Source organism: Elephas maximus, chromosome 18 (genome assembly GCF_024166365.1).
Source record: "Elephas maximus indicus isolate mEleMax1 chromosome 18, mEleMax1 primary haplotype, whole genome shotgun sequence".
Lineage (NCBI taxonomy): Eukaryota > Metazoa > Chordata > Mammalia > Proboscidea > Elephantidae > Elephas > Elephas maximus.
Window position 1 is genome coordinate 63,132,560 of NC_064836.1, and position 19,751 is coordinate 63,152,310.

The window sequence follows — 19,751 nt, forward strand, 5'->3', positions numbered from 1 at the left end:
ACCATTCTTATCTACTTTCTATACAGTAGATTATATACCATTATTCCCAGGCCTAAAACAGTCTGAGGACCTTGCATTGATTATACATCCTGTAAACCTTTGTCTTCTTTCCGTGGCTTACTGTACTCCTTTTCCCCACACTGTGTCTCAGCTCTACTGGTCATCTCCATGTGAATAAAGTAAGCTAATACCCTCTTTAGTGTCATCGTGCTGTTTGTTTTCATTGCCTGGAATATACACTGGAATATGTCCTCATTGTTCAGACCATCACTTATATATACCTCTCAGAGAGTTCTTCATTGACCACCCGACTTAAAGAAGCCACCGGACAGTCTCTGTCTCATCACTCTGTTTTAAGTCTTTGCACAGGATTGACATTATCTCATACTGTTACCAGAATAAAGTTCTTGCCTCTCACTGGTCAAGAACGAGCAGGTAAGACATGTAGTTTTCCACGCGAACAAAGCTTTATTGAAGAGGCTTGCAAGCGGAGACGAGGAGGGCCTAGAGTGATGCTTACCCTCATCTCACAGAACAAAAGACAGCCCGAGTTTTAAAAGTTCTTGGGCGGGAAAAGATTCTTGTATATTCATAGGCACAGGTGGGGATATGTTAATTAAGGTGCGTGCACAGCAGTTTTCCAATATGGTTCCTGTCCTGGAAGCCTCTGGGGTTAGTAGCAGAACTTATTGTGGGGTCTCACACCTGCACAGTCTCCCGCTCCCCAGGTTCGATTCCCCAGCTGGGGCTGTAGCCCCTCTCTGCCCCTGGTGGAAGGTCACACAGTGGTCACAGGTAGATGTTCTGTGCATGTCCCTGGGCCTGGTCTTCTCCAGCTGCTTCTGAAAGGCAGCTTTAAAGGAGCTTGCAGGATATTTTTAGATACCTTGCCCCAGTGTTCTGGGGAATGGCTTTGTTTCTACACCCTGGCCCACTTCTTCTTATTTTGTTTGCAGATTGGGGGTCCCCTCTGCTCCTTATCTGACAAAGTCTCTAGGTTCCACACTCAATCCCCTGTTACCTCCCTGATAGGATAGTCTATTTCTCTTTTACTTGTTTGTCCTCTAACCACAGCAGTCTCTTTGCTGTTTCTCAAACAGGCACCCTCTGATCTCAGGGCCTTTGCTCCCTGTCTTAATACTTGTATTTGTTGTAATATCTGCTGTTTCCATTAAAAATTGAGTTTCAAAACTCTGTCGGCGTGTGTTCAAATTATATCTCTAGCTCATAGTGCTGTGCCTGATTTCACAATAAAGGGAGGAGAATCCTTCAAGAATACCGTTGCCTGTACTTTGACTTGATCTGTCAACCCTGATTTGGAATTCATTGTCCTGAGCAGACCTGATTTCAAGAAAACAATACCTTAACCTACCATCTTATGCCTTAAACTAGATTCAGCTCCTGGTTACCAACTAGATTCTTTATCATTTGCATAGTTGTGTTTTTCTAGAATTTGTTCACCACTGAGTTAGCTGACCTACCTGAACATAAAAAGACTTGATACTGTTTCTAGTTTGGTTTTGTTTTAGTGTAACACTTTTTAGGTCTTGTGTTACACAATTCTTAACTACAAAAATATTGTCAAATGAGACAAGAGAATTGCTTATATGATCATCATTCATCTTGTTAAAGCATTGGAAGTCTCATAAATGAATCATCAGCTTGATACCTGATCAGAAACTTAAGATTATTCTTCTCATTTTCAGTAGTTAACCTGCACATTTGTGATGGATCACTTTTATATAGCCTTTTTCACCATTGCCTTTTAACTCTCACCCAAGTGATTGGATGGGACTATAGCTTGCTAATAACACATGTATAGTTCATGGCATCTTTGTGAGGGTGGGACTGTGCAAGTAAGGTCTGCGAAACCCTAACAAAAGGATTGGTCAGTTTTGCCATCTTGCTAGGCTTAAAATGAGCCATGCCAGAAGCAGGAGGAGAGGATATTGCCACCACCAAGAAAGAAGATCCAGGAGTAGAGCACGTTCTTTGGCCCCAGGATCTCTGCACTAAGTTCCTGGAACCAGGAAACAGAGAGAGCTTTAACACTGAAGGAGGTGAGAAGCAGTGGCAGAGAAATGGCTGCAGGAGATACCAGCAGGAGATGGTATAATGGGCCTTCTGGCCCATGGAGTGAGAAAGCTGAGTGACTTTGGACAGGAGGCGTGGTGGTGGAGTAAGGTGCCTCTGGGCACTTCTTGGAGCTAAGTTTGCTGACCCATGGAGCTAGAGCTGAGCACCTCCTGGCTGAAGCTTACTGGTGGAGAAGGGTGCCTCTGGGCACTTAACCGGCAGAGCTAAATGAGCTTTGTAGCACTTGCTTGAGCAGGGCAGAGGCTGAGGGACCAAAAAGAGGCCTGCTATGCAGGCACAGCTGAGAAGAGGCTGTCCTGATGGAGGAACTGTATCTGGAGTGTTCCTGAATGTGGAGTATAAACTGTTACTTCCCTAATAAACCCCATAATCTGTGAGTTCTGTGTGGCCATTGCAATGAATTATCAAACCCAGGAGAGAAGTAGAGTACACCATGGGAGGGACGGTTGGTGTCAAAACTGGTAAAGATGGTGGAGAGAGGAGGCATGTCTGACCTTCGCCTCATAGGAATCAGCCTTAGGCTGTTGATTTTGATTCTCCTTCCCCCCTTGCGAAGTTAGAGGAGGTCAGACACCTCTGCCATGCTATTTTTTTACAACATTTAAAGGTAATCATACTGTTTCTAGTTTAATTAAATGAGTATTTTGATTATCTAAATTTAAAAGAGACTAGAAAACACAATGTTTGACATTTATTTAAACTACTGTATTTTTACAGGATTGTAGAATTCAGTAGGTTTTTCAAAGACTTGTTTTATGTCATTGGCTTCAAAAAGTTTCTGTAACTCTAGTAGATCAGAGCTAAAAAGGAGAAATTATGACTTAATAGTGATGAAAGGTGTTTGAAGGACACATGAAATGAATTAAAACAGTACAAGACACTGAAATATGGGACATCCTCACCCTAAAGCTGGGAAAATTTCTACAGTGGCTTTACTTTGAGCTACAACATGGACAACACCAACAACACAATACTCTGCAAGGATTTCTTTTCTTGTATTTTACCGCTAGCCCAAATTTCTCTTTAGTGGTGTTGACATATTCTTTTGTATTGTTCACTGTCATTTCAATATTGTTGATGCTGTCTCCTTGCTCCTCTACTAGAAGAGATATCTGAATGAAGAGGTCCCTTAAATCCTTTATTTGGCTCTCCAAATTAACAAGTTCCTTGTGTCTCTGTTCAATCTCTGAGAGTTGTGCTTTAGTGATATTGATTTCTGTAAGTAAGCTTTCATTGAAAACTTCCCATTTTCCTTGATGAAGCATATCATTTACTTCTTCTTCAGACACTTCTTTGCCAGCAACTTCGAGCTGACGGAAAATAAATGTCTTGCACTTCTCTTGCTTTGCTGCTATTGTGTCATTGTATATAAACATAGTTTGCTGAAAATGGCGGAACATGGCAGCATGCTGAGATTTAAGTATCCTTGTGACCACCGATGATGGACCGTTTTCATCCTCTGACTTTTTAACTTCTTTTATTAAATCATCCAAATCTTTCTTAATGTGTTCTGCTTGGATTTTTATCTCCTTTGTAATGCTGGATTCTCTCTTAAGTAGACTGAACCTTCTCATTGAAGCCACCAGACTTTTCTGTTGTTGCCCAAATTTTTGGACAGCACCTGTTAGATTGTTAATGGTGTCCTGTAATTTTTGGATCTCATGTAGCTGCCTCTCAGCTACAGGCTCTCTTTCATAAATAACAGCTTGCTGGAGGAACTCCTCCTGTTCCTCTGCCTCTGAGATTGACCCAGGGCTGTCTCTAGAGAGTTCGATTTCTTTTGTTCGCTGCTTTAGTTCTTGAAGTCGGTCTTTCATCTTCGCTTTCCTTCTAAGCAAAAGGGATTGTGTCGAACGTAGAGAAGTTGATATCTTCTCCCAGTGGCTTCACATAGCACTGTCTATCTCCCAGTTTTCTCCTGATTTTCTGAAAAGAGATTTAGAATTAGGAAAATCAATAAAAATTTCTTCAGAAAAATCATTGAAATAGGAAAAAGTAATGTAAAATAATTTATAAATTACTTTGCGTGATGCTGAGCTTCTGTGAGTCCCAATTAGTGGCAGTAGCAGAAAGCAGTGATGGAGATAAAATTGTCCAAAAATAGTTTCTTCATTATTGTAATATCATCAGATTATAGATATTTCTTGATATAGGGTGCTTTTGACCACACCCTCAATTTTTTGATTTAATAACTCTGAATGTGCCCTTGTTATTACTAGAGGTACTATTTCCCAGGTAATTTGGTCCATGTGATGTTAAAAATATACCAATTTTGGTAAATATGCTTATTTTGGTTGCAATCAGTATAGTGACAGGGCAGATTCTATCTGAGCGTTAAACAGTATGAGGTGGAATTTATCTTAAAATTCCCAAGGCCTCGGGATTGATTAACATATTATTTGATATAACTTTGTGTCCTTATTCATTATATATATGTATATATATATATGAAGCCAAGTTCTTGATATAATTATACTAATTTTTCATTCTTAGCATTCTTGTGCAAAGCTGTATAGAGGTTTTAGAACAAAATTTAATTAATATTTTTATAAATTGAAGTAATATATATATAAATATATAAAGAATCTTGTTTTGGGGAAACTGATAATATTGATATCATTTCCTGTATTATACTTATCCAGTCTGAAGTTGATGTACATAATTTATAGTTAATGAAGTGAATATAAGTAAATCTTTATTACTAAATCATTTTATTTCTACAGAATGTCACGATTTTATAAACTTAATGTCCTTTATGATATTCTTGCAGATAAGAAGAGGCTGTTAAGGAATTAGAATACCTTGCTGAACCACATGTAATATCAGTATGAGTCAGAGGAAAATGTCTCTGATGTTATTCTCTGGGACTTGATATTTGATATGTTTACACAAATATTTTTATCAGTGTGGGTGTTGTTGTAGAAGGCTTACTTATCAAATATGTAGGTGGCCCAAAGTTTGCAATGATCTTTACTATGTTGAAGTACAGAGTTGAAATTCAAAAGTCTAAAATAGCATGGAACAGTATACTAAAAGTAACAAAACGTATTTAACAGAAGTAAATGTAAAGTAAGGAACCCTGGTAGTGCAATGGTTAAGTGCTTGGTTGCTAACCGAAAGGTTGGCAGTTCAAACCCAGCCAGCGGCTCCATGGGAGAAAGATCTGGTGATCTGCCTCTGTAAATACTACAGCTAAGAAAACTCAAAGGGGCAGTGCTGCTCTGCCGTATGGGGTCACTGTGAGCTGGGATCGGCTCAGTGTCATCCAGCAACAACAACAGACATAAAATACTTAGATTTTTTAGAAAATACCTTCACATCTACAAAATGGGGGGTCCAGGGGCCTTAGGTTCACAGCAGTGCCTATGAAAAATACTGGAGATTTTACTTAATTGGAAGCCTTTTATCAGAACAGTTCATTATGCTTGTGTAAATAATAGTGTTGTGTCTAGATAAAATAAAAAAGTTACATGCTCTGCTGACTTGATGCCAATCAGAAGTGGTGGGGGGACTGTGTTAAGTTTTGAGTATGAGACTTTAAGGTGGAAATCGGAAAAATTAAGAATTCCCAAACTAGAATGGAGAGGATGAAAAACAAAAATCGTATCATATGGAAAATTACTGAAAGAGATGGAAATATTTATCCTATAAAAATGGGAATTATGCAACTATCTTCTAAAACATGAAGAACCATATCTATGAGAGATTAGACTTACTTGGTGTAACTCCAAAGGCAGTGGATGGAAATTGCATGGAGAAAGGTTTGGTTTCGTAGAAGGATGACTTTTCAAACAAGTACATCAGTCCCAAGATGGACTGAACTGCTTCATGAGGTAATAAGCTTGCCATCACTGGAGATGTTCAAGATGTTCTTGAGTGATGATCCGCTTGACGGTGTTGTGGAAATGTTGCCTGCATTGAATAAAAAGTTAAACCAGTGTCCTGACGATATTCTTTTGATATTGTGAAAGGACAAACATTTTATCAGATAATTATTGAACTGACTCCATGGCACCTAAAAACAACAGTTATGTGCAAAGAGCCCTCATGGTGCAGTGGTTAAAGCACTCGGCTGCTAAATGAAAGGTTGGCGGTTCGAACTCACCAGCTGCTCAGCTGGAAAAAGATATGGCAGTCTGCCTCCCTAAAGCTTTACGGCCGTGGAAACCCTGAGACAGAGCTCTACACTGTCCTGTAGGGTTACTATGAGTCAGAATCGGCTTGACAGCAATTTTTTTTTTTTTTAATATGCCAAGTTTTAAATGCTGTAGTATATCTTTGACAGTGTCTGCCTTTGAGGAATTTACAACCGAGGGGAGATGGGTAATATACAAGTAAGCGGATAAATGAGATATTTTAGATCTTGATAGCAAGGCCATACAAGGCCTCTCTCTGAGGAGGTGAGGTATTTGAGATTTGTGGTCCGAGTGTTGAGAAGCCAACCGGATGAAGAGCCAAGGGAATGCATTCCGAGTGTAGGAGCTGAGGAGACAGTGACCGAGACTGATAGGTTTTAAGAACAAAATGAGTGCCACTATGAACAGAAATGAATGAGAGGAGTTCGATAGGAGGAACGAGATTAGAAAGGCAGGCAAGGACCACACCATGAAGGACCTTGTGGGCCAAAGTAAGGAGTTGAGGTTTTATTCTAGATGCAGTGGAAGACAATTAAAGGGGGTGTGTATGGCATTGGCATAATGTGATTTCTATTTTTAAAAAACCATTCTTGTTTGCTGTAGAGAGAGTAGTTTCCTGGGGTGCGCAGCAAGTAGGTTGTAGGAGAGACTTGGATGATAACAATAGAGATGGAATAAACAGGAACCATTCAGAATGTAACTTAAATTTCTGAAAATCTTTATTCTGTCATTACACCTGAATAATACATTTTTTGCAAATATAACTCTCATTTGAAAATTATATTTCTTTAGAATTTTTAAGATTTCGCTGCATTGTCTTTTAGCTTCCTTTGTTGCTCTTAAGAAATCTGCCACCTAATTCCTGACATTTTATGTAAGATTTTTTTTTCTTTATTTGTTTTTGCTTTATCTCTTGAAATACTCTTGGCCTTTTCTTTTTATTCCAGGCGTTCTGAAATCTCAGAATAATGTGCCCCAGTGTTGGTCTTTTTACATTTATAATGCTAAACATTTAATGGATCCTTTCAATATGGAAATTCATGTATTTATGAGATTTTTTTTTGGTCTAATTTCTTTAATTATTTCTCTCCCTCCATCTTCTGCATATTATTTTCTTTGTAATTCTCCTTACCTGGCTATTGGCTTTCCTGGACTGCTCCTTTAGTTTTCTTGGAGCCTGAAAGCTAAAGTGACTTGCCGGAGGCCACACAACTCAAAACGGATTACACGCCTGCTCCTGCTCCTCTGCTCTGTAATGAATAGAAATGGATTATTCTAGTGAGGCATACTACAGATGAAAGTGACCTGTATCAAATCTTCTATTATCATATGTATGAATTTTAAAGGAAATTCTAGCAAGAGGTAATATAAAAACCAAACCCATTAACCATTGAGTCGATTCCAACTCATAGGGACCCTATAGATAATATAGTGTATCATATATAACTTAATTGTTTGCAACTATATTAGGATCTTTAATGTAATCAGACCAAACTAAGCACTTCACAGTGTAGAAGAAGAAAAAAGAATGATCAGTTCTGATCCCACAGTCCTATATCACAGAAAATCTCTAAAAATTTTGAATACTGTCGTTGACACCATTGTGGAGATTAGGATTGTTGTATTATCTTCTCCTTTAGTTGACAGTCATAGGTTGGAATTGGATAGATACGAAGTGCACAGGTGAGGTACGCTTCCTGTTTATTTAGATACATGGATTTCTGCTTCCTATTCTTGCACTAACCTATTACTACGAATTCTTACAACTACAATGTATGTGGCATATGTTTTATTTGTTGCATTTTTTTTTTTTTTAAACTAATTTGTACTCCTGACAATGTGGAAAAAAGGAAGAAGTAACAATATTAGAGGTTCAGATTAAAAACTCATAGAAAAGTCCAAAGAGATGTGATTTTGTGTTCATAATGATTACGTCACATCTCATGATTATATAATTACTGAGTATTTCTGAGTAGATTTTGGAAACCCTGGTGGCCTAGTGGTTAAGTGCTGCAGCTGCTAACCAAAACACCGGCAGTTTGAATCCACCAGCTGCTCCTTAGAGCAGTTCTACTCTGCCCTATTGGGTCATTATGAGTGGGAATCAACTTGATGGCAACGGCATTTTGTTTTTTTTTTTAAGTAGCTTTTAACAATCTTTAAATTTCACAGTTCTCAAAAACTAAAGTATGTCGAGAGGCGGGGCCAAGATGGCGGACTAGGTAGACTCTACCTCGGATCCCTCTTGCAACAAAGACTCGGAAAAACAAGTGAATCGATCACATACATAACAATCTACGAACCCTGAACAACAAACACAGATTTAGAGACAGAAAATGAACAAATACGGGGAAGCAGCGACTGTTTTCGGAGCCTGGAGCCAGCATCCCAGTCAGGAGGCTTCATTAACATTGGAATTTCCTGAGCCAGAGGGAGAACGGCTCCGGCTCCGCGACGGCTTTGCTTCCCCCTCCCCCCTTTTTTTTTTCTTTTGGTCTTTTCCTAACCCACTCTTCCGGCCTGAGAGAAGGAAACACAAAAAACCCAGGGACCAAAAATCCATCCCTAATTGGACTAAAAACACAGAACTAGCTACAGCCAAGCATATATGATCCAAATCTCAGACTTTCATCCTTACAGGGAACAAGGTGGTGGTTATAATCCAAAGGCAGTTCAGATAGGGATCTGACTGCATTTTTTTTTAGCGGATTTTCTGGAAAAACTAGTTTCCCAGTGATGGCTCAGAGACAGCAGTCCATATCAAACCACATAAAGGAGCAGACCATGACAGCTTCTACAACCCCCCAAACAAAAGAATCAAAATCTTTCCCAAATGAAGATACAATTCTGGAATTATCAGATACAGAATAAAAAAAACTAATTTACTGAATGCTTCAAGACATCAGAAACAAAATAAGGCAAACTGCAGAAAAAGCCAAGGAACACACTGATAAAACAGTTGAAGAACTCAAAAAGATTATTCAAGAACATAGTGGAAAAATTAATAAGTTGCAAGAATCCATAGAGAGACAGCATGTAGAAATCCAAAAGATTAACAATAAAATTACAGAATTAGACAACGCAATAGGAAGTCAGAGGAGCAGACTCGAGCAATTAGAATGCAGACTGGGACATCTGGAGGACCAGGGAATTAACACCAACATAGCTGAAAAAAAATCAGATAAAAGAATTAAAAAAAATGAAGAAACCCTAAGAATCATGTGGGACTCTATCAAGAAGGATAACTTGCGTGTGATTGGAGTCCCAGAACAGGGAGGGAGGACAGAAAACACAGAGAAAATAGTTGAAGATCTGCTGACAGAAAACTTCCCTGACATCATGAAAGACGAAAGGATATCTATCCAAGATGCTCATCGAACCCCATTTAAGATTGATCCAAAAACAAAAAGACCAAGACATATTATCATCAAAATTGCCAAAACCAAAGATAAAGAGAAAACTTTAAAAGCAGCCAGGGATAAAAGAAAGGTCTCCTTCAAGGAAGAATCAAAAAGAATAAGTTCAGACTACTCAGCAGAAACCATGCAGGCAAGAAGGGAATGGGACGACATATACAGAGCACTGAAGGAGAAAAACTGCCAGCCAAGGATCATATATCCAGCAAAACTCTCTCTGAAATATGAAGGCGAAATTAAGATATTTACAGATAAACACAAGTTTAGAGAATTTGCAAAAACCAAACCAAAGCTACAAGAAATACTAAAGGATATTGTTTGGTCAGAAAACCAATAACATCAGATACCAGCACAACACAACGTCAGCAAACAGAACATCCTGATACCAACTCAAACAGGGAAATCACAAAAACAAATTAAGATTAATTAAAAAAAAAAAAAGCTCATAACAGGGAATCACTGAAGTCAAAATGTAAAAGATCACAATAATCAAAAAGAGGGACTAAATACAGGTGGCATAGAACTGCCACATGGAGAGTGATACAAGGCGATATAGAACATTACAAGTTAGGTTTTTACTTAGAAAAATAGGGGTAAATATTAAGGTAACCACAAAGAGGTATAACAACTCCATAACTCAAGATAAAAGCCAAGAAAAACATAACGACTCAACAAACATAAAGTCAAACACTACGAAAATGAGGATCTCACAATTTACTGAGAAAAACGTCTCAGCACAAAAAAGTATGTGGAAAAATGAAATTGTCAACAACACACATGAAAAGGCATCAAAATGACAACACTAAACACTTCTTTATCTATAATTACGCTGAATGTAAATGGACTAAATGCACCAATAAAGAGACAGAGAGTCTCGGACTGGATAAAGAAACATGATCCGTCTATATGCTGCCCACAAGAGACACACCTTAGACTTAGAGACACAAACAAACTAAAACTCAAAGGATGGAAAAAAATATATCAAGCAAACAATAAGCAAAAAAGAAGAGGAGTAGCAATATTAATTTCTGACAAAATAGACTTCAGACTTAAATCCACCACAAAGGATAAAGAAGGACACTGCATAATGATAAAAGGGACAATTGATCAGGAAGACATAACCATATTAAATATTTATACACCCAATGACAGGGCTGCAAGATACATAAATCAAATTTTAACAGAACTGAAAAGTGAGATAGACACCTCCACAATTATAGTAGGAGACTTCAACACACCACTTTCGGAGAAGGACAGGACATCCAGTAAGAAGCTCAATAGAGACACGGAAGACCTAATTACAGCAATCAACCAACTTGACCTCATTGACTTATACAGAACTCTCCACCCAACTGCTGCAAAGTATACTTTTTTTTTTCTAGCGCACATGGAACATTCTCTAGAATAGACCACATATTAGGTCATAAAACAAACCTTTGCAGAATCCGAAACATCGAAATATTACAAAGCATCTTCTCAGACCACAAGGCAATAAAAGTAGAAACCAATAACAGAAAAACTAGGGAAAAGAAATCAAATACTTGGAAACTGAACAATACCCTCCTGAAAAAAGACTGGGTTATAGAAGACATCAAGGAGGGAATAAGGAAGTTCATAGAATGCAACGAGAATGAAAATACTTCCTATCAAAACCTCTGGGACACAGCAAAAGCAGTGCTCAGAGGCCAATTTATATGGATAAATGCACACATACAAAAAGAAGAAAGAGCCAAAATCAGAGAACTGTCCTACAACTTGAACAAATAGAAAGTGAGCAACGAAAGAATCCATCAGGTACCAGAAGAAAACAAATAATAAAAATTAGAGCTGAACTAAATGAATTAGAGAACAGAAAAACAATTGAAAGAATTAACAAAGCCAAAAGCTGGTTCTTTGAAAAAATTAACAAAATTGATAAACCATTGGCTAGACTGACTAAAGAAATACAGGAAAGGAAACAAATAACCGGAATAAGAAATGAGAAGGACCACATCACAACAGAACCAACTGAAATTGAAAGAATCTTATCAGATTATTACGAAAAATTGTACTCTAACAAATTTGCAAACCTAGAAGAAATGGATGAATTCCTGGAAAAACACTACCTACCTAAACTAACACATTCAGAAGTAGAACAACTAAATAGACCCATAACAAAAAAAGAGATTGAAACGGTAATCAAAAAACTGCCAACAAAAAAAAGCCCTGGCCCAGACGGTTTCACTGCAGAGTTCTACCAAACCTTCAGAGAAGAGTTAACACCACTACTACTAAAGGTATTTCAAAGCATAGAAAATGATGGAATACTACCCAACTCATTCTATGAAGCCACCATCTCCCTGATACCAAAACCAGGTAAAGACATTACAAAAAAAGAAAATTACAGACCTATATCCCTCATGCACATAGATGCAAAAATCCTAAACAAAATTCTAGCCAATAGAAATCAACAACATATCAAAAAAATAATTCACCACGATCAAGTGGGATTTATACCAGGTATGCAAGGCTGGTTTAATATCAGAAAAACCATTAATGTAATCCACCACATAAATACAACAAAAGACAAAAACCACATGATCTTATCAATTGATGCAGAAAAGACATTTGACAAAGTCCAACACCGATTTATGATAAAAACTCTCACCAAAATAGGAATTGAAGGAAAATTCCTCAACACAAAGCCAACAGCCAGCGTCACTCTAAATGGAGAGAACCTGAAAGCATTTTCCTTGAGAACGGGAACCAGAGAAGGATGCCCTTTATCACTGCTCTTATTCAACATCGTGCTAGAAGTCCTAGCCAGAGCAATTAGGCTAGACAAAGAAATAAAAGGCATCCGGATTCGCAAGGAGGAGGTAAAATTATCTCTATTTGCAGATGACATGATCTTATACACAGAAAACCCTAAGGAATCCTCCAGAAAACTACTGAAACTAATAGAAGAGTTCGACAGAGTCTCAGGTTATAAAATAAATATACAAAAATCACTTGGATTTCTCTACATCAACAAAAAGAACATCGAAGAGGAAATAACCAAATCAATACCATTCACAGTAGCCCCCAAGAAGATAAAATACTTAGGAATAAATCTTACCAAGGATGTAAAAGACCTATACAAAGAAAACTACAAAGCTCTACTACAAGAAATTCAAAAGGACTTACTTAAGTGGAAAAACATACCTTGCTCATGGATAGGAAGACTTAACAAAGTAAAAATGTCTATTCTATCAAAAGCCATCAATACATACAATGCACTTCTGATCCAAATTCCAATGTCATTTTTTAAGCTGATAGAGAAACAAATCACCAACTTCATATGGAAGGGAAAGAAGCCTCGGATAAGCAAAGCATTACTGAAAAAGAAGAAGAAAGTGGGAGGCCTCACTCTACCTGATTTCAGAAGCTATTATACAGCCCCAGTAGTCAAAACAGCCTGGTACTGGTACAACAACAGGCACATAGACCAATGGAACAGAATTGAGAACCCAGATATAAATCCATCCACGTATGAGCAGCTGATATTTGACAAAGGCCCAGTGTCAGTTAACTGGGGAAAAGATAGTCTTTTTAACAAATGGTGCTGGCATAACTGGATATCCATTTGCGAAAAAATGAAACAGGACCCATACCTCACACCGTGCACAAAAACTAACTCCAAGTGAATCAAAGACCTAAACATAAAGACTAAAACGATAAAGGTCATGGAAGAAAAAATAGGGACAACGTTAGGAGCCCTAATACAAGGCATAAACAGAATACAAAACATTACCAAAAATGATGAAGAGAAACCCGATAACTGGGAGCTCCTAAAAATCAAACACCTATGCTCATCTAAAGACTTCACCAAAAGAGGAAAAAGACCACCTACACACTGGGAAAGAATTTTCAGCTATGACATCTCCGACCAGCGCCTGATCTCTAAAATCTACATGATTCTGTCAAAACTCAACCACAAAAAGAGAAACAACCCAATCAAGAAGTGGGCAAAGGATATGAAGACACACTTCACTAAAGAAGATATTCAGGCAGCTAACAGATACATGAGAAAATGCTCTCGATCATTAGCCATTAGAGAAATGCAGATTAAAACTACGATGAGATTCCATCTCACTCTAACAAGGCTGGCATTAATCCAAAAAAGACAAAATAATAAATGTTGGAGAGGCTGCGGAGAGATTGGAACTGTTATACACTGCTGGTGGGAATGTAAAATGGTACAACCACTTTGCAAATCTATCTGGCGTTATCTTAAACAGTTAGAAATAGAACTACTATACAACCCAGAAATCCCACTCCTCGGAATATACCCTAGAGAAACAAGAGTCTTCACACGAACAGATATATGCGCACCCATGTTTATTGCAGCTCTGTTTACAATAGCAAAAAGCTGGAAGCAACCAAGGTGTCCATCTACGGATGAATGGGTAAATAAATTGTGGTATATTCACACAATGGAATACTACGCATCGATAAACAACAGTGACGAATCTGTGAAACATTTCATAACATGGAGGAACCTGGAAGGCATTATGCTGAGCGAAATGAGTCAGAGGCAAAAGGACAAATATTGTATAAGACCACTATTATAAGATCTTGAGAAATAGTATAAACTGAGAAGAACACATACTTTTGTGGTAACGAGGAGGGGAGGGAGGGAGGGTGGGAGAGGGTTTTTTTTACTGATTAATTAGCTGAAAAGAACTGCTTTAGGTGAAGGGAAGGACAACACTCAATACATGGAAGGTCAGCTCAACTGGACTGGACTGGACCAAAAGCAAAGAAGCTTCTGGGATAAACTGAATACTTCAAAGGTCAGCGGAACAAGGGCGGCGGGGGTTTGGGAACCATGGTTGAAGGGGACTTCTAAGTCAATTGGCAAAATAATTCTATTATGAAAACATTCTGCATCCCACTTTAAAATGTGGCATCTGGGGTCTTAAAAGCTAACAAGCGGCCTTCTAAGATGCATCAACTGGTCTCAACCCACCTGGAGCAAAGGAGAATGAAGAACACCAAGGCCACACGACAACTAAGAGCCCAAGAGACAGAGAGGGTCACATGAACCAGAGTCCTACATTATCCTGAGACCAGAAGAACTAGTTGGTGCCCGGCCACAATCGATGACTGCCCTGACAGGGAGCACAGCAGAGGACCCCTGAGGGAGCAGGAGATCAGTGGGATGCAGACACCAAATTCTCAAAAAAAGACTATACTTAGTGGTCTGACTGAGACTAGAGGAATCCCGGCGGTCATGGTCCCCAAACCTTCTGTTGGCACAGGACGGGAACCATCCCTGAAGACAATTCATCAGACATGAAAGGGACTGGACAGTGGGTGGGAGAGAGATGCTGATGAAGAGTGAGCTGTTTGTATCAGGTGGACACTTGAGACTGTGTTGGCATCTCCTGTCTGGAGGGGGGATGGGAGGATAGAGAGAGTGGGAGGCTGCCAAAGTTTTCACGAAAGGAGAGACTGGAAGGGCTGACTCATTAGGGGGAGAGCAAGTGGGAGTACGGAGTAAGATGTATATTAACTTATATGTGACAGACTGACTTGATTTGTAAACGTTCACTTGAAGCTCAATAAAAGTTAATAAAAAAAATAGAATAAAAAAAGAAAAACTAAAGTATGTCTTTCACTTTGGTTGCATGGCTTGGAACAAACCTGGAAACAACTGCCTCTCTATTTTTATGACTGGGTAGATCTTTATTTAAAATTAGACATAAGTTATCAGTGTAATCAAAAGCCTTTTGTTGAAATAGTGTAGTTAATCTTTTTTTTTTTTTTTTAAATAGAACATTTCCAATTGATATTGCAGCACAGAATACCTTTGAGGAGTGCTTTTTGGGAAAGTGAATTTTACTGTCACTGATTTTGGAAACCAAGATATTTGACAGTGACTTCTTTAAAGGTTGTCTTTTCCTGAGTTTTGGCCTTGGAAACAGTTTCCTGAAGGCATACACACTTCTGTATTTGACTAAAAGAGTTTAAGGAAGTCTTCAATGTATTACTGTGTATTTTATATTTATTAATCTTAACAAATTTAATGGCAAAACAAGTAAATATCCTGAGTCTCTTTTTCTTTAGAGTCCTGTAAGTTAGTGATTGATAATAAAGAGACAGAAATAGTCAGATTTCTTGTCAGTGCTATATGTCATGACATACATATTGTAGAGATCTGTGTTTCTATTAAGTCAACTATAAAGTTTATACTTTGTTTATTTTGGATCTTATGTCTTCATTTATTTCTCTTGAACATTTAAAATATATTTATATTAAAGATCCCTTATATTGTTAGGTTACTTCTGGTTTCTCAGGAATAAATTCCCTTGTAATTGCTGACATTCGCTTAGATGTAGGTCTTCTTGGGTATTTCGTCAACTTTGTCAGTAGTCCAACTTCAGTGGAGAATTATGTTACACAAGAATGCCCCAGGTGCACTGCAGTATGAGTACATCCTTCTGAGGCGGTTTTTATGGTTGTCATTACTAGGGTTGCCTGAAATTTGCCCGTTGTAGCCCAGGAAGTATAAATATTGGCCTGACTTTTCTCAGTGATTTTTATAGCCCAGAGAGGGAGTAGCTTCCTCCCTACTGTAATCTTGGGCAAGGCAACAAAGCTTTTTCTGTCTCTGCATGCAGATCATGTACTGTTTTTCCTAGTTCATTACTTCATCTGGGAAATCCAATTCCATTTCCCTGTTATGCACAAATCCTAAACCACAGACTCCAAGGTGTAGTGTTTGCTTCTAGTAGCGTAGTGGAGCTGACTTCATTTCCCATTCTCCACTTTGACTATGAATGTGTACCCTCTTAATTTCTGGCACCTGAAAATTTTCCTTTCATTCAAATTTAATGGTGTTTTTTTAAAGTTGTCTTCTTTCTTTCTTGAAGATTATGTCAAACATTTCTCTGTGTTTTGAAGGAGGGGAAAATTTTGTCTGTACATCTTGACTGGATATCTTGAAAGTCTTTGCCAAATCAAACTAAACTCGTTTCCATCGAGTCAATTCCAGCTCATAGCGACTCTATAGGACAGAGTAGAACTGCCCCATAGAGTTTCCAAGGAGTGCCTGGTGGATTTGAACTGCCAACCTTTTGGTTAGCAGCCGTAGCACTTAACCACTGCGCCACCAGGGTTTCTAAAGTCTTTGCAGAGTAAACATAGTTTAGGATGATCCCCAATTCCTCGTTCATCTCTGCTGAACTTGACTTAATGTGCATTTACCTGATGTGTATAAATTACATTTTTTAGTAGTTGAATACTCATAACTGTATGTATAATGATTTCCAATTTAGTTTCTTGATCTTATATCTTTACAAATTAGAATGTTAAGGAAAATGCGATATCTAAGCATATTAGAATTTAAAAGTGGCTTCCAGAAGACGTGGACAGAGTTCAGGTAGGCTAAAAATTTTAAGCTTGTAGTTGTGAAAGCATTTAATTGGTTAGGCTAGGTGGAATTGATGAGACCACCATCTTATGCCATCTTTTTTTGTACCATAAATTTATTTTTTAATATTGGAAGGGTAGTCACCAAATATGAATCGTTTTGCATATTTTATTCCTATACAGCTTTAATTCTACCAGCAGCAACTGAGTATGTCTTTGAGCTTAAACATATTTGAAAAAAGGAAGCTAGAATACTACTTTATACATATGGTAATCACTACTGACAGTTTGCTCTGGGGAATTGAAAAGCAAACCTGTATGACTCAAATAAAAGGTTCTCCACCCCATTATAGATAGGAAGTATTCCTGGGGATAGAAATATAACTAAAAATTACTGAGTACTTTAAGAAATATGTCCTGGGATAGATACTTCATAGATTAATAGTTTTTTTTTAAGTAAAAAAATTCCTTTTAGTAGTTATTATGATGATTAAGTAACATAATTCAAGAAATATATAACTAGTTTTTATTCAGCATGAAGTAGAGTACTCTTGTAGTACACAAAACAGTTTGCAACATTTCCCTAGTTGAAGGTGAAAGAAGCTGATCATACTGAAATATTAACCTCTTCAGCTACTTAAGCAAGGACAAAAGAGTAACTTCTGAAAACAAAAAAATACTGTAAATTCTATATATTCTTTAAGTTTTCTAACATTTTTTGTAATGTAGTCTTTAAATGCTTTTTTATTCTGTTTTTATTTAGTGTAGATAAATATAACACTATAAAATGCAAAGATTTTTTTTAATATTAAGATTCTTATTTAATTTTGAAATTTCACTTACCTGATTAAAGTAAGCTATATGCACCATGAGATATACACTATGAGTCACAATTAACTGGATGGCAACGGGTTTCTATGTATACGTGTGTGTATGAATGGTTTTTATGTTAAATGTAAAACTTTGTAGCCATTAAGAGAACATGTTATTAATCCTGAGTATTACATGACCAACAGGTCCACCCTTAAAATACTTATTACGTGTCACTGTTATTTTGATGTGAAATGAGATATTTATTGAATTCTAACATGGTAACAATTATAACTTTGAAGAAATCTCAAAAAATAAAACACATTTAGATTAAGCATTTCTTGTTTAATTTTGAACATAAGCTTACCTATATATGTTGCATTTAAATTGTGCTGACTTAAATGTTTCAAAATGTCAAATCAAATGTAATGTTTATATTAAGTTTTATTAAGTATTTCCATTTCACTAGCTGAGCCATTAAAATGGTTACTGGGCATTTTGATATTTTGTAGCAGTCCTCTTACCATAAGATTACATTCTAATTTTCTCAAAATGATTTTAAAAGTTTTAAAGGTTACATATGTGTCAGATTTGGGCATAAGCTTTTCATAGTTAAAAGTAGAAGTGTTCTTTAAGCATACCCAGTATGGTTAATTTATAGACTGCTTATAAAAGAAAGAATTTTACCTTTGTTTTTATAGGATCTGGCTTTCTGGTGTTTCCAAAATGAGAAGTTGTTTTGTTAAGGACTTTTTTTAAAAAAAAGTTCTTTCCTCTAATGTTGATTTTTATCACAGTGCTCTGTTTCTAAGAGCCCTAAACCCAAATCCCTTTCAGTATATCAGTAACATTTCTTAGCAAATCAGCTGCCTGTTCCCCTTGTCCAAATCTGAGAAAAACAGGTAACTTTAATTTTCTGTTGAGCTATTTTTAAACGTCACAGTATAACCAGATTCCAGACTACGGATATCTAACCTTAAAAAGTAAACAACAACAACAAAAAGTGGTTTAGTTACCTTTCTGTCTTGCTCCTTTTGTTGGTTTTCCACCTGCCGTGTTGGAGTCCTGCCTTTGAGAGAAAATCTCAATATCATTTTGTGTAATGTTTTGATCAAGTTATTTAAACCTCCATCCTAAAGTTCGCAGGCTAATTTCTGAGTGGTTTTCATATGGTTAGGTTAGTCGAAAGCCAAATAATGAGGTCGAATAAGTTGTAGATAAACTTGTCCTTTTGCTGTTATTATCATATAAAAAGAACAGATTGCTTACTTCACACTTGGGGAATCCGGTTGTACCTGTTAGACGCCCATTGGAGCTAGCCGGTAACAGGAAGTCCTTGTTCAACTACTTACATGGAGTATTTGGCACAGGTTCTGTAATTCCAGTCATACATTATATATAAAATACATTACTCACAAAAAAAGGTTTGCATTTAAACAAAGATTGTATTGATTTCTTTAAAGTTCTAAAAACTTGCAAAAAATATAAAGTTTAGGGTAAATAAGAATGGAAAGAGCTGGTGTAAAAGTTTTTATGGATCCATTTACTTTAAAATGACCGAATTCTTTCCTATTTTGAAAAATCCCACAGGTCTTAGCTTATAAAATATTCTAGAATTTCAGAACTAGACCAGCCAGAAAGGATCTCTTGCCTTTAAGTCTTCCGCCCCACTTTTCTTTTTACTATGCATGCTACTTTTAAAATAATTTCTTTCATAGTTTTCAGTATAGAAGGACTAAAGTGATTCAGCAACATGTGTTAAGAATTCAGAATTTTACCGGGGAGAAAATATTTGTACATAAAATTAGAAATGAAATTTCTTTCATTCTACCAAATTTTCTTTACTTTCCGTTTTTTTTTTTTTTTTCCCTGAATTGTTATGATTTTTAGGGGGGAT

The 19,751-nt window shown here is 37.1% G+C and overlaps 2 protein-coding genes across 4 annotated transcripts in view; one reads left to right on the forward strand and one right to left on the reverse strand.

The window, feature by feature from the left end:
• The window catches only part of ARL13B (ADP ribosylation factor like GTPase 13B), a 90,615-nt gene that overhangs the window by 44,702 nt on the left and 26,162 nt on the right, over positions 1–19,751 (forward strand). The gene's annotated exons all lie outside the window — the stretch shown is intronic.
• STX19 (syntaxin 19) lies at positions 1,636–19,189 on the reverse strand. 2 transcript variants are annotated; one of them, XM_049857822.1, is made up of 4 exons: positions 18,871–19,188; positions 7,366–7,483; positions 5,814–6,009; positions 1,636–4,023 (listed from the first exon to the last, which is right to left on the reverse strand). In XM_049857822.1, exon 4 carries the CDS (start codon positions 3,912–3,914, stop codon positions 3,030–3,032), a length of 885 nt encoding a protein of 294 aa, XP_049713779.1. In that variant the 5' UTR covers positions 3,915–4,023; positions 5,814–6,009; positions 7,366–7,483; positions 18,871–19,188; the 3' UTR covers positions 1,636–3,029. The 2 variants fall into 2 exon arrangements, with proteins under 2 accessions (XP_049713779.1, XP_049713780.1); XM_049857823.1 differs by lacking the exon at positions 7,366–7,483 and having other exon boundaries at positions 18,871–19,189.